The 15,022-nt window shown below is 46.9% G+C and overlaps 1 protein-coding gene across 2 annotated transcripts in view; it reads left to right on the top strand.

Annotated features, from left to right (window-relative positions):
* Positions 1 to 15,022, top strand: part of Ttc39c (tetratricopeptide repeat domain 39C) — a 94,209-nt gene that overhangs the window by 55,009 nt on the left and 24,178 nt on the right. For both annotated transcript variants that reach the window (XM_041660119.1, XM_041660118.1), the window contains exons 5-6: positions 1,807 to 2,161; positions 4,876 to 5,044. In XM_041660119.1, coding sequence (XP_041516053.1) covers positions 1,807 to 2,161; positions 4,876 to 5,044 — 524 coding nt within the window. The remainder of the gene's footprint in view (positions 1 to 1,806; positions 2,162 to 4,875; positions 5,045 to 15,022) is intronic.

Here is a 15,022-nt window from a genome sequence, read left to right as displayed (position 1 = left end):
CCACGGTGTGTGTGCTTTGTGATAACAGGAGGTGGGACAGAACCTACAAGTGAAGGAAGCCTGGGCCAAAGTATAGATGGACCATGTGCAGGTTCCTGTGGTTGCCGCTCTCAGGAATCCCAAGGGGCATGCTTTCTTCAGCATTGACTGAAGACACGAAAGAAATGTTAGCACGAGGACCCTCTCCTCAGAGCCCTCAGGCCCAGCTTTATTATAGGAGGCCGATTCTTAGGTATCCCCTGCCACACACGTCCCCGCATTCTAGACCTCCAGAGCCAAATCTTCTGAAATCTGAGCTTTCTACCTAGCCAGGGGTGCACACGGTGGGCAGATAGATCTTTAGGATGGCAGGCAGGGTGTGAGCTCATTCTTTTCTGCACACCCCATATCCTAGCTCCCTCTCAATTCCAGTAACTGAGTTACAGATCCGATTTTATTTGCTATCCTCTACTTCTGACATTATTGTTATCTAAAGTACACGTTCTGCAGCTGCAGAGGCTCTGCCAACTTTGTCAGGCCAGGTTTGCCATGGTTCATGGAGGTCAGAGCAGTAATTTCCTGTCGGTAATGGGGCCAGGCCAATAAGCTTGTCTGTTGTCTCAAGAGAACTTGGCTCTGAAAATTCCTGCCAGGAAGCCTTTTTTCCCAGACGTGAAGATGCTCTCGGATGATCACAGATAAACCCACTCCCCACCTGAAGATGCTCTCGGATGATCACAGATAAACCCACTCTCCACCTGAAGATGCTCTCAGACGATCACAGATAAACCCACTCCCCACCTGAAGATGCTCTCAGATGATCACAGATAAACCCACTCCCCACCTGAAGATGCTCTCAGACGATCACAGATAAACCCACTCCCCACCTGAAGATGCTCTCAGATGATCACAGATAAACCCACTCCCCACCTGAAGGTCGAAATGTGCTCTTGGGCAGAAGAGCAGCAGGGAGCTGAGGGCCTGAGGGGAGGAGCCAAGGGGCCTTGGGCAGTGACTCTTCGTCTCTCCTCCCACTTGGAAGTCTCGTGTGTGGGGGATGTTTTCTAGAGGGTCTCTGTCACCCTCTTCACCTGGAAGTCTCGTGTGTGGGGTGTTCTCTAGAGGGTCTCTGTCACCCTCCTCACTGTAGATGTCTCCAGACTGGGGAGAGCTGTGGAGAGATCAGATGAAAACCACTCTTAGCACACAGGAAGCATCAGAGGAATTGTGGGCATTCTTGGCATGTCTTCATTAACATGAATGACTTTTTTGGGTGATGCATTGGCATTTTGACCTAGGTGTGATTTAATCATTTTGTTTGCTTGCTAATACTTTTTTGGCAAGACACCTCGCTCAGTGTAGGCACAAAGTTAGCCATGGATTAGACTAAGAACTTTTCTTTGAGGAATGAAAATACAGGGGAGAGAAATACAAGAGTGTGTAAAGGCCTGCCAGGAACCATCACCGTATTCAGGGAAGCAGTAGGGTTCACAGAAGACTGAGGGAATGGGGTTTAGACAGTCCTTCCCTTCTGCCCACTTCCCTCCCTTGTTCACCCTCCCTCCCTCTATTTGAAGAGTTGGATAACAGCAGTAACAAACAGAGCCTGCATGGTTCTTACAGTGGCTACACTCTGTGTTGAAGGAGCATTGACTCTAATAGGAAGTGTGAAGGTTCCGTGAAGCAGGTATGGTACAGTGACATCTAATACATGTGTGTTTTCAAGTGTTTGCTTCCCCCCAGCTCCTTTCTAACTGTCCTGTATCGTTACATGAATGCAAACGCTGGTGCTGAGTTTTGAATCCTTCTCTCCCCTTCTCTTCACAGCCTACATCAAAGGTGGGTGGATCCTTAGGAAAGCCTGGAAGATTTACAATAAGTGCTATGTGGACATCAACGCCCTTCAGGAGCTGTATCAGAAGAAGCTAGCAGAAGAGCCCTTATCTTCTGATGCCGCAAACGATAATCATGTAGTGGCTGAAGGGGTGACTGAGGAGTCCCTAAACAGACTGAAAGGTGCTGTCAGCTTTGGATATGGCCTTTTTCACCTTTGCATATCCATGGTGCCCCCAAACCTGCTCAAAATCATCAACCTGCTGGGGTTTCCTGGAGACCGCCTACAGGGCCTTTCTTCACTGACGTATGCAAGCGAAAGTAAGGACATGAAGGCCCCTTTAGCTACGTGAGTAGCTATATTGCAATGCTTTGGTAGATAAAATAGTATTGAAAGTAAGTAAACAGCAGTGAGAACTTTAAAAGAAACTTCAGGAAAATGCTTGTTGGTTGATAAGGATGCTGTTCCTGTCACGCATTGTCAAGGAGCGTATTCTGTGCTGCTGGTGACATAATCATGTTAGCCGGAGAGCTGGGACGCTGTTAAGTCCCCGGAATCCTGTATTTGTTATTTCCTTATCTTTGTGTGTGCATGCATGTTTATGCACACATATGTGTGTGTTTGTATATGGGGGGTACACATGCACAGTACATGGAGACCAAAGAGCAACCGTGGGTGTCATTCTCAGAGACAGCGTCTGTCACTGGCTTAGAACTGACCAGGTAGTCTAGGCTGACTACGCCAGGGATGCTCCTGCCTGCACCTCCCAGCACTAAAACTGCAAGCATATGCTGGCTACCTGGTCCATATTTCTGTGGTTCTGGGGACTGAGCTTAGGTTCGCATTCTTGGAAGGCGAGCACTTTGCCAACAAAGCTATTTCACTTGCAAGTGTAGTTGGTTCTTTTTACTCTTTGGGGTCCCACCACCCAGCTCCCAAATAACCACTTAGAAACTTATTATTACTTATGAATGCCCAGCCTTAACTTGGCTTGTTTCTAGCTAGCTTTTCTGAACTTAAATTATCCTGCCTCCAGGCTTTTACCTTTCTCTGTTCTCTATACCTTTGCTTATTCTTACTCCGTGGCTGGCTGTGTGGCTGGGTTGCTGCCCCCTGGCATCTTCCTCTCTTTCTTTTCTTGCTCTTCTCTTCCTTTCTTCTCTCTGACCAGCAGCCCCTTGTGTCCCTGCTCCTGCCTTGCTATTGGCCGTTTAGCTCTTTATTAGGCCAATCAGGCGTTTTAGGCAGGCACAGTAACACAGCTTCACAATGAAACAAATGCAGCATAGAGGAACGCAGCACATTTTGCATCATTCAGCAGATGTTCTACAGCATAAAGATATGTAACACATCTTCAACCATGGCCACAACCAGCCAGCCAAGCTCAGGCTTTTAAATGTCCAGTCCTTTCATGAGGAGTTTTGTGCCTTTACGACGGTCTCTCAGTTGCACACTTCTGGTTTTACTTGAATTTATAAGATCTAATTTTGTGTGGTTCTGAGACTTTTGTCCTTACAAAGAATATAGGTGTTGTTGGGCAATCTTCCTGGATGATTCCAGCCATATTAAAATGAAAATTACTAAAATGTTAAAAAAGGATATGATTTTAAAATATCTTCATGGGTGGAGAGATGATGGCTCAGCACATGTTGCTTTTACAGAGGACTCCAGGTTTTGTTCTCAGCACCCACATGGCAGCTCACAACCTCTGTGATTCCAGGACCAGGGGATCTGATGCCCTCTCCTGGCCTCTTTGGGTACTACATACATATGATGCACTTACCATGCACACAGGCAAAACACACCCATATACATAAAAAGAAACAAATCTTTAAAATCTCAATCTGGAAAATAACCTCTCTCCTCAGTCTGAGCTGCTCAACAGGTCCTGGGTCCTGTTTCTCTGATGCGACACCATCTTGGCAAAAATTTCTCCCTACTCTGCGATGTCATTCATACAAGACCTCAGTGAGATGCAGTTCTACACGTTAGCAATGGAGGGGTGAAAGCTATGTAAAAATCATGAAAATAGCTTTGGCCCCGCCTGTCCCAGCACTAGATTGTGCAGACAGTGGCCTTTTACTAAGAGTGCTATTAGCGGGTTGGTAACTTGTGAACATGTCTTGCTTACAGCTTAGTATTGTTTTGTGTTTATCTCTGAAAAGGGATTGGAATTAATTCGGCAAATTAACATGTTCTCCATAAGGGGCTTAGATTTACCAGTGCACTAGCTGTGACATTCACGTGAAAATATTTGATGTGCTGGTTAAATGCTTGTATATGTTCATTAAAGCAGGTCTCAGTGATTTTACTCTCTGTGTGCCTAGTTTAGTTAACTAACTTGAACTTGGAGAATTTTAAACAATTTATATTTTTATATTGTTTAACATCTTCAAAGGCTGGGAAAGGGGCCTTTGATTTGTTCTTCTCAGTTGTTTTAATGCTTATTTAGGATCTGTGGCAGTGGATTGTACATTTGGGTCTAGAGCCTGTGACTTGGACCAGGTATATATGATATGTAGGAGCCTTTGCTATATAAAACAGGCTGGTCTGGAACACACGGAATTCTGCTTGCCTCTGCCTCCCGAGTGCTAGGATTAAAGGTGTGCACCACCACAGCTGGCCTATACCTTGACTTTTATGAACACACATTTTTACTTCTACACACTATAAAAGCTTTTATTACAAAGAGACAATAAATTGGTGGTGACTGGTGACTGTCTCCAGTTTGTGCACAGCACAGTGAGGTACAATCCAGGTGCTTCCGTTAGTAACGACGCATCTGGAAGCTTCGAGGAGCCAGGTGCATCTGCTGTGTTTTTCTCCTCTTGTCAAATGTATAGGGGACTACTGATTGACATCTCATGCTAAAGTAGCCATTTTCCAGATACTGGCAAAAGTAAAAATGGGGAAGCATTTTGATTATACTTTTTGGAATGTCGCTTAGCAAGATTTCATTGGGAAAGTCTGCCTTGGAAGAGCACATGCTGGCTTTTATTTTGAGAACAGAAAGCATCTCAGGGAACCCTTCTCACGACCTCTCTCTCCCTGCCTCCCTGCAGATTAGCTCTGTTGTGGTACCACACGGTGGTCCGCCCATTCTTTGCCTTGGATGGCAGTGACAGCAAAGCCGGCCTGGACGAAGCTAAGGAGATTCTTCTCAAAAAGGAAGCTGCGTATCCCAACTCCTCCCTCTTCATGTTCTTCAAGGGGCGGATCCAGCGACTAGAGGTAGGCGCTTTTCCCAGCCTCCTCAGTGCCCTGCTGGCTAGCACGCCTCTAGCGTGCCAGACACCACTGGAGCCTGGGTTATTAGTCAGTTACCTTCTGTTCAGAGGGCAGGACAAAGCTTCGGGAGAGTCTTCCGGAATGAGAATGATTGGCATATTTAAGTTTAAGGAACAAGGGTAGTGTGAAATCATTTAGGTGAAAGACACAAAATAGAACCTTTTCCTCCTCTGAGTTAGTAATGTTCTTAGCTAATGGTTGATTTATACAAGTAAATCATCAGCTTAGAAACGAACGTTGCTTTTTCCATGCGTTCATCTGCTCAGTTTCCTTATGTATGTGCCAAATGCTTTCCTAACACAGTCCAGTCCCCTCGTCAAAGCCAGCCTGAGAATAGACACAAAGCTGTCACCTTCAGGTCACAGAAAAGGGAAACGGGGATCCAAGAGGACTTCTGATAACTCCATGTGATTTCCTGTACATGACCATGCCCTGGCTGCGTAGGCCCGCTTCTCTGTATCTCTCGTATTGTTCAGGAGCATGCGGGTTTGGGGGAAAACGAAGAGGCTGCAGACGTGAATGAAGGTGGCTGCTCTCGCTGCGGGAACCACCCATTTTCTTACCAATATTTGTCAATAAACCAACTGTAATACTCTCTGCTCCCCAGCCAGGTGCCCCTCCATCTGTCAGAAGTCGGCCCCAACCAACACCAGGAGGATGGTGGGGGATTTCTGCTGGGCATTGCTTTCTGAGCATGAGGCAGGTTTGGTTTTCTCCTTTCTCTTCTCTTATTTAGGGTTGGTTCTGGCAGTGTATAGTGTCATGCAGAAAGCATCCAGAATCCTCCCTTCTCTTACAGTGGCTCACGCAATGGCTCTTAAACCTGAACACTATAAAACGCCCTCTAACCCTGGCTTTCACTGAAGATACTGGGCTTTGCAGTTTTGTTATTTTATCGTGTGTGTGTGTGTGTGTGTGCGCGCACATACATGCGCATACTTGTGTTTACGTGCACACGTGCGTGATGGAGGGCACATGTGCTGTGACATGGGTGAGGAAGTCAGAGGACATTCTAGAATCAGTTCTCTCCTCCTACTTTTATGTGGTTTCTGGAGCTCAGTCTCAGGTCACGAGACCTGAATGGCAGGTGCCTCTCTCTGCCCGCTGAGACCACCTCCAGGCCCCAGACTTGGTCTTCCTGTTTGGTTCTGCTGCTGTGAGAAATCTTTTTTTTTTTTTTTTTTTTTTTTTTTTTGATTTTTCGAGTCAGGGTTTCTCCGTAGCTTTTGGTTCCTGTCCTGGAACTAGCTCTTGTAGACCAGGCTGTGAGAAATCTTGAAGCAGCACAGGGATTGCATCCAGGGCCTTGCACATGCTAAGCGAGTCAGCCCCAGCTCACTCTGTAAGTTTAATTCTCCGAGCCCTGCTCTAGATAAAATGCTTTAGGGATTGCCATGTAGCTAGCCCAGGTCGTCTTGGAAATCACTGCACAGCCCAGGCTGGTCCTCAGTTCACTTTCGTCTTCTTGCCTTGGCTCCCTAAGTGTTGGGATCATAGACCACCGATGTGCCATTGTGCCTAGATTTGAGATTATTTCCATAATTTATTTGGAAGCACAGTAGACATACCCACACACTTAAGCATGTAGCCAAGGTAGTTTTCATCTCAGTATCTAGAAACATTTTGTTTGTGCTCAAGCTTGTGAGCTTGGGGTTAGAGTTCTCCTTCTTTCTCTTGCTCTTAAAACGCAGTTCTGACTTGTGATGGTTTGGATATGAATGGCCCCATAGGCTCATATGTTTTAATATGTGGTCCCAGTTATGAAAACTGTTTGGAAAGAATTAGGAGGTATGTCACTGGCGGCAAGTTGTGAGATTTCAAGACTGGTACCGTTCCCAGTTAGCGCTCTGCCCAAGATGTGTGCTCCCAGCTGTCCCTGCTGCCATGCCCGCGCTCCGCCACCGTGGACTCCAGCCCTCTGAAGTCATTAGCTCGGCTAAGTACTTACTTTTGTAGGTTGGCTTGGTCTCGGGGTTTTGTTACAGAAATAGAAAAGTAACTAAGACGTGACCCATCTCCTGTGCGTTCAGGACTGTTTGCTAGTGTTCTTTTCCTTTAAATCAGGGACGTGAACCTACCTGTAGGGAGAGAGTTCCAGTTCCTCTGTTCCCTTCAGTTTGTGCATGAAAAAATAAGATTGAAAAAGGAAATAGAAAATTTTAAATCAAGTATTTTCAAGTATAATTTTTTGAGATGAAAGCCATGTGCAAGATGAGTTCCTGTGGGTGTGTGTGCTTCTCTGAATTGAACCTCAGGCCTCCCACATGCTGCAAGGGCTCTGTCGTGGGCTGTTTCCAGCCTGACACCTTTGAGTAGCTTGGATTATCACAGCACAGGCTGAACATTCCTAACTTCAAAATCCAAAATCTAAACATCGCAAAACTTGAAAGTTCTGAGTGTCATCATGAGACTATAAACAGAGAACACTGCGCCTGACCCCATGTGGTGGGTCACATTGGAACCCAGGTACACTGTAATGATATATAACCATCTTCAGGGGGCCGGTGAGATCGCACTGTTTCTGCAGAGGACCTGAGTTAGTCCCTGCATGGAGGGCAGACTTACAGCCTCTGTAACTCCAGCTCTAGCTGTGACAACCCCTTCTGGCTTCCTCAGACACCCACACACATGCACACATGCATCCATATGAATAAAAAATCTTAAAGGTCTTAATTATTAGTACAGTTAGTCTGTGAATATCATTATGGTACAAGTGAAACAGAAATAAACTTTGTATCTGGTTGTGGGTCCTATCTCCACTATACCCTTTGTACATATATGCAGACATGTACACATGTGAGACAGGAAGCTGAGACTGCAGGCAGGCCAGCACTCCCAGCATGCCCTGGACATCTGCGCTCAGCACTCCCAGCATGCCCTGGACATCTGCGCTCAGCACTCCCAGCATGCCCTGGACATCTGCGCTCAGCACTCCCAGCATGCCCTGGACATCTGCGCTCTGTCCCTGAGATACAAGGGCAGCTGTTTTACCCATTGTGTCTAGAGCTGGAAGACGACTCAGTTTGAAGTTTCCCATTAATTTCCATTCAGTTAAACCTGCAGTAGTAAGTATTAAGACCATTAAGATACAATGAGAATTTTCTCGATTGTTTTTTAGATTTTTAATGTTGTGTGTGTGCATGTGCGTGTGCATGCACAAGAGTGCTGGTGCCCATGGAAGCTAGGAGCCTGAGAGCTCCTGGGGCCACCGTTCCAGGTGTACTGAGCCGCCTGACGGGGCTGGCATTGAACTTGTGCCCTCTGAGAGCTTTAAGCCCTGAGCCAGCTCTAGCCCTGTGCTTATTTTTAAAGTATTAGGTACAGTCTACATTTTAATAAACTATATTTATGATTATCTAGTCTTTTTTCCCTTTAAACAATACCGATTTGAACTTTTTCCTCTTGTTCGATATTAACAATCAGTTTTGTATGTTACACACATGTATGTATGTATTTGGTTCTGTGTGTGCTTTCGTACTTGGTCTTCATAGTGTCTGTGCTATGGTGACTTTTTTATACTTATCTCTAAATAAATGCCCAACTATTCGTGTGCCATAAGTAGCTTTCTTTAAGTTTAAGAAGATACCCTATAAAGAGTAACTGTCATGCTAACATTGCACGGGCTCTTACCTTGAAAGCATCCCTGGAACTCTTGCTCACACTTGTGAAAGTCGTGTGTTTAGTGTTGAAAGTAGAAGTTCTGTGAAGCACGATTGATAAAAGCTCAGAGAGAGAAATTGGGGCTCAACCTAAAGACCCGAGCAGTAAAGCAGCCAGCCACTGACTCTTACCTGACCTCAGTCTGAAGTGGCGACCCTGCCTCCAGGAATCTCAGAATGAGACTGTGTTTGATAGCCGTTTCCTCCCATTTTATCATCCTTTCTAGGGCTGGGATTAAAGTTGTGCACCACTGTGATTAAAGGCAAGCACCGCTCAGTTTCTATGGCAAACTAGGGTGGTCACTGGGATTAAAGGTGTGTGTCACACTGCCCAGTCTATAAGGCTGACCAGTGGGGCTGTTTTACTCTCAGGCAAACTTTATTTATTAAAATACAATTGAAATGCCATTACAGTCCTGGTCCAGCCCAGGGTTGACCTGCTGCGCAGATTAGTTAAGCCGTCAAGAGGAGTCCTTGCATGTTGGGAAGGGAAGCTCGTGTCCCTGGAAGGTCTGTTCCAGGATCCCCTGAAGAGGCAAAATCAGTGAGTGCTCAAATCCTTTCTATGAAACATGTTTGCGTAGTCTCCATACATTTCAGTCTCTAGCGTATCTACAGTTCTCCATGAGACACAGTGCAGTGTGAAGCCAACTAAATGGCTGGTTCACTGTTTTGTTTAAGGGGTAAGTGTGGGCAGGTACAAATTAAAATATGTAAATCTGAGTTTGAATCTGCAGGTAGGGGACCCGCAGTGCAGAGCCCGTGAATACAGTCTGTGTTGAGATTTTGATGTGCTATTAAAAAGAGTTTCATCTCTTCAGAGTTAAATCTTTGCTTCAAAGATGTGATAGTAAAGAACTGAATGAACTAAATGAAATGAATGAGACAAAATGCAAATGCATTTAAATGAAGCTTTGTGCTGTGACCAGGAGACCCAGGATGAGAGCACAGAAGAACCCCCTAAACTGTGCCTAACAGGCCCTTCACTGTAGCATGAGGACAGTGGAAGCTTCTAGGGCCAAACAGTCATATGGGAGACGTTTCAGTGAGCTTTGTCTCCTTCTTTAGACATATTCGTGTTTAGTGTGTTTGTGTGTGTGTGTGTGTGTGTGTGTGTTGCCTGCATGTATCTGAGCACCTCATGCATGCAGTGCCCCAGAAGGCCAGAAGAGGACTTCAGAACCCTTGCAACCAGAGTTCCAGATGGTGTGAGCAGCCATGTGGGAGCTGGGAAGCAGGGTCCTTTGGAAAAGTCTCCAATGCTGAGCCATCTCTCCAGCCCCATAGACTTTATCTTTTGTGTCTGCACATGTATGTGTCACATACATATATGACCTACATGTAAACAGAATGTCAGTCTGTTTGGATTGTCAGTGAGCCTCCTATGTTCAGGCTGCTTCTGACCATCATGCATTGAGTCAGGCAGTTCATGTTTCAGTAGAGATGGTGTCTGCTGCCAATTGAAATGGCCAGAACATCAGGGAGTTCACAACCCTCTGTAACTCCAGCTCCAGGGGATTCTGTGTCCTCATCTGGCCTTCACAGACATTGCGTGTGTGTGTGTGTGTGTGTGTGTGTGTGTGTATGTGTGTATACACAATGAATGAACACAGATGATCAAACATTTGAAATGATGATATAGACGTATAGATGTGACCCTGCTTCTGGAACCTTCCTGTGCAGTTGTGAGGACGGTGTTGGGATCAGCTTGTTGGTTGGTTTCTTGTAAGAGGCAATGGCCTGCCAGAGCCCTTCCTGCCGAGCAAGGCACACGAGGGGCACCATCCCTCCATGCTGTCTCCTGTGATTGCTGACCTTTACTTCATGGCACCTGGTGTCGCAGTCCTTCCTGGAGGGTCAGGGCCCTGTTCACATGTGGTCTCTGAAGCTCTGCATAAAAGAATCTCTTCATACACTGACCACCTCCTGTGATCCCTGCGATTTCTGCCCCTTTCACTGCCCCATTATCGCAGGTGTCCTCAGCCAGGAGCATGTCCTAATTGGCTGCAGTTGTCAACTTGATGTGGCCTAGAAGGAAAACCTCCATTGAGGAATTCCCAAGATCGGATTGGCCTGTGTCCATATCTGGGGGTGGGGAGGGAGCCTTGATTGTTCACTGACGTGGGAAGGCCCAGCCCACCAGGAGTGGCACAGTCCCTGAGAAGGTGATCCTGGACTGGATGGTAAGGCTAGTTAAGTGTGAGCCTGTCAGTCAGCCATGGTTGAACTTCAAGTTCCTGCTCAGGTTTCTGTCCTAACTCTCCTTACTGATGGACTGTGATCTGCAAGTGTAAGTCAAATAACCCCCGTCCTCCCGGGCTGCTTTATCACTTTTAAAGCTGGCTGCAATGCTTTCACGCCACACTTTGTTTAATTTACATTGGTCGTCCCGGAGATGACAGCCCTGTGCTGTTGTTTAGCCTGCTCCCTCCTGATTGTGTCAGGGATCCTGTGGTGACTCATTCATCAAGTAGAGAAGAAAGGAGACCTGCAGAGGTTGTGGGAGCAGGGGCCAGGGCAGAGGGACCACACTCTGCGTGGTCTGTGAACTCCATCATCAGAACCGCTTGTTGAGGGGTAGCCTGTGCCTCGTGTGTGAACTGCACGCCTTGTGTGTGCACCGCATGCCTCGTGTGTGATGGAATGTTGCTATTTGTAGAATCGGAGGCAATGCAGGAAGAAAGTGAATTCCCTCAAGTCTGATTAATTGTTGTCTTCTTTCCCTCCAGCCCACACACGCTTCTCAGTTAAAGACCCACCAAAAAAAAAAAAACAAAAACAAAAACAAAAAACAGGGTTGCCATTTATTCTTAGAAGTTCAGGAACCATTACTGATTTCATCTGGTGTGGGGGAGATGGAAGCTGCATCTGTCCTTGCATCCCAGTTAGATGAAGCCATATTGTATGGTATGATGAAAGTGAACTCACTGACGTGAGAAGATAATAGCAACCCATGTACAGGCTGGTTTGTGTGTTAACTGGACACAAGCTAGAGACCTCAGAGAAAGGAGCCTCAGCTGAGAAAATGCCTCCCTGAGACCCAGCTGTGAGGCATTTTCTCAATTAGTGATCATTGATGGAGGGCCCAGCTCATGGTGGGTGGGGCCATCCCTGGGCTGGTATCCTGGGTTCTATAAGAAAAGAGGTTGAGCAAGTCAGTAAGCAGCGCCCCTCCATGGCCTCTGCATCAGCTCCTCTCTGGGATGCTGCCCTGTTTGAGCTCCTGTCCTGACGTCCTTCAGTGATGAACAGGAATGTTGCCATGTGGGCCTAAGAAACCCTTTCCTCCCCAACTTGCTCTTTGGTCACAGTGACAGAAATGCTAACTGTGACACCCTTGTTGTTTGTAAATGGAACCCTGCATGTGCCCTCATCACCCTGGCTGGACGAGCTGCAGTGTTGGTTCCCATCTCCGGGCTCCTGAGTGTGCTCGAGAAGATGAGCTTCCTGTTCACTGTACCCACTGTAGGCCTGGAGAGGCGGCCACATGCATGCCCTTGACCGCCATCTTGCTGCATAACCGTCTAAGTGCCGAGTCACATGTAAGCTAGAACCCCATGCAATTTTGTGATTGTTTTATGTGGAATCGCCAGAACAGGCAAATGCATAGAGACAGACAGTACACAGTTATTCTTTGACAGCAATATCCCACCTCTGGTGTGTGTGTGTGTGTGTGTGTGTTACCAGGGAATGCATGCACACATGTGTACACGTGTATATGGGGGCCAGAGGTTGGTGTTGGCTGTTTTCCTCAATTACCACCTTATGTTTTGAAACAGGGCCTCTCACTGAGCCTGAAGCTCAAAGACTGAATGAGGCTGGCTGGTCAGTGAGCCTCCAGGGTCCTCTGGTCTCTACCTTCCCTGCACTTGGAGTCTAGGCTTGGGCAACCATACCCAGCTTTCCCCAGGTGCTGAGACTGAACTCAGACCCTTCTGGTTATGTGACAAGCACTTCATTGACTCAGCTAAGTTCCCAAGTCCCCTCCCTGTCCCTGTGGTTGTATTTCCACTTCTCTTCTGCCCCTAGTGGTGCAGGTTGGAGCGGTTTAAAGATAGTACGTAGAAGGTGGCAGACAAGCCATCTCAGGGCAGGCACATGGTAGAAGATCCGGTACTGTCGGGGTGGCGGTGCTCTTTGAGTTGCCCAAACCCCTGTCAAGCTTCTAGTGCAGCCACTTTCAGAGCTGCAGCTTGGGTACCTGGGATGTTGCTCAGCGGTGGGGTACTTGCCTGGCCTATGTGCAAGGCCCTGGGCTCCATCCCCTCCAGTGTACAAACAAACCAGCAATGCCCTGGCAGAGGTGGGCAAGATGACCTAATCTTAAGGGACCCAGGATAAACATAACAGTCCGGAAAAAGAAAGCAAAGTTGGAAAGCGTACGGCAGAGTACTCTAGATGGTGCGGCACTGGCAGAAGAATAAGCATAAGGATCAGTGATAAAGAAGCCCCCATTTATGGTCATTCGACTCTCAACAAGGGCACCAAGACCAATCAGCCCCGCCCCCCCCCGAATGTCTTCAGTGAACGGTGCCGGAACAACGAAGCACCGAAGCACACACATGGAAGAATCTCACTTGACTGCTGTTTCAGCCGTGAAATTCCCTCGCAGCCAGGTAGGAGCTGTGACTGTAGAACCTAGAATCAGAGAGCTCTTAGCTAGCAGCTTATATAGGACCTGGAGAATACAAAGACGAAAGAAAAAAACAGGTGGCTTGGCCACATCATAGTGAACACTGGTGTTACAGTGACTGAGAACCTGAAGTGACAGTCTCGACTTGGAAAAGGACTTTGTGAACCATGTCTTTAAAGAAAGACCAGTGTCCTGAAACAGTATTCGAGTGTAGCAATAAAAAGAAAAATTACCCAGTTTGAAGTTACTACATAACTCAGCAGTCCTTGGAATACACCCGAGAGGTTGCCAGTGGTGGCCTCCATGTTGGCCCACTGTTGGCCCATAGTAGATCCAGTCATTTGTCACTATGCCAAGGGCTGATAAGCTTATGAAAAGATACCTGGTGGTGAAAGTCATTTAAAACGCCTCATTGCAGTGACAGGTGGAACGTCACAGCCACCTGGCTACGTGTGACAGCCAAAAGCAAATGTTCCCGTGACTGGGGACACCAGCGCCCTCGTTCTTGCTGATGGGAAGGTAAAGTGAGGCACACTTCAGCATGGCCTCAAAGTGCTAAGCATCCACTCACTAGCCAACTCAGCAGTTCTTGGAGTGATATACCCAGGAGAAATGAAAATATCGATTTCCCGGTGTTTATTGTTCATGATAGTAAAAAGTAAAGCAAAGCCAGTGTCCGTCGGCAGGTAGAAGAACAAACGGTGTGTGGTATATCCATGTAGTGGCTATAACCCATCATCTAAAAGGAAGGAAGTCCGAGCCCGCACCTGCCACCAGCCATACATGCTAGAAGAGAGCTAGACATGGGCCCCGTGCAATTAAGTCTCGGACCGGACAAAAGTGTAGAGAGAGAATCGGCAGTGGTTTGCTTAGGTGTGGAGGAAGCCTGTCGAGGAGATGGAGTTACTGATAACCAAGGCTTGTTTGACGATGAGAGAATGATTGTACCTGTGAATATGCGAGGTCCTTTGCCAGACACCCTAGGACATCCTCCCAGAGTGCCTCACTTGTAGGGACCTCTGTGAGGCTACATTCCTGATTATGGCTTCCGTGTGTTTCTTTCATGCACGTCTCTCTTCTTGTTCTGTCTTTTCTACCTGCACTTGACTCTCAGTCTTTCTGAGCACCATGACTGAGTTCATAAACTAGTATATTCACTATTCCTTTGTTTCCTGAGGAAACTCTTGACATTGTTCTGTTATTTTTAATTCTTTCATGTCTTCTTTTTCATGAACACTTTTCAGTGTTCTGCTTTTTTCTCCCATACAAATTCTTTTTCTACATCATGTTGAAAACATCCTGGTGTAGTGGAGAAAATGTGGATTGGGAGCATCTCCACGGGGACTGGGGGCTGGGGTGGTGCGGTTTAGTGGTGTGGTGTCTGGCTAGAATGCACAAGACTCTGGCTTCAGCATCTAATGCTCTTCCACTTTTGGGCCTTGTCTAGATTTTTAAAAAAGTATTATTACTGTTGTTGCTTGAGAGACAAAATGTGTGTGTGTGTGTGTGTATGTGTGTGTGTGTGTGTGTGTGTCTGTGAGAGAGAGAGAGAGCACCTGCCATAGCGTGCCGGTGGAGGCCAGAGGATACCACTGTAGACTTATGATGGAGGAAGGTCATTGGCTAATA

This window comes from Microtus oregoni, unplaced genomic scaffold (genome assembly GCF_018167655.1).
Source record: "Microtus oregoni isolate MIOR12 unplaced genomic scaffold, Mior012 000011F_ref0000422, whole genome shotgun sequence".
Classification (NCBI taxonomy): domain Eukaryota; kingdom Metazoa; phylum Chordata; class Mammalia; order Rodentia; family Cricetidae; genus Microtus; species Microtus oregoni.
The sequence above is the reverse complement of the archived record's forward strand: the minus strand, read 5'-3'. Positions and strand labels throughout refer to the sequence as shown.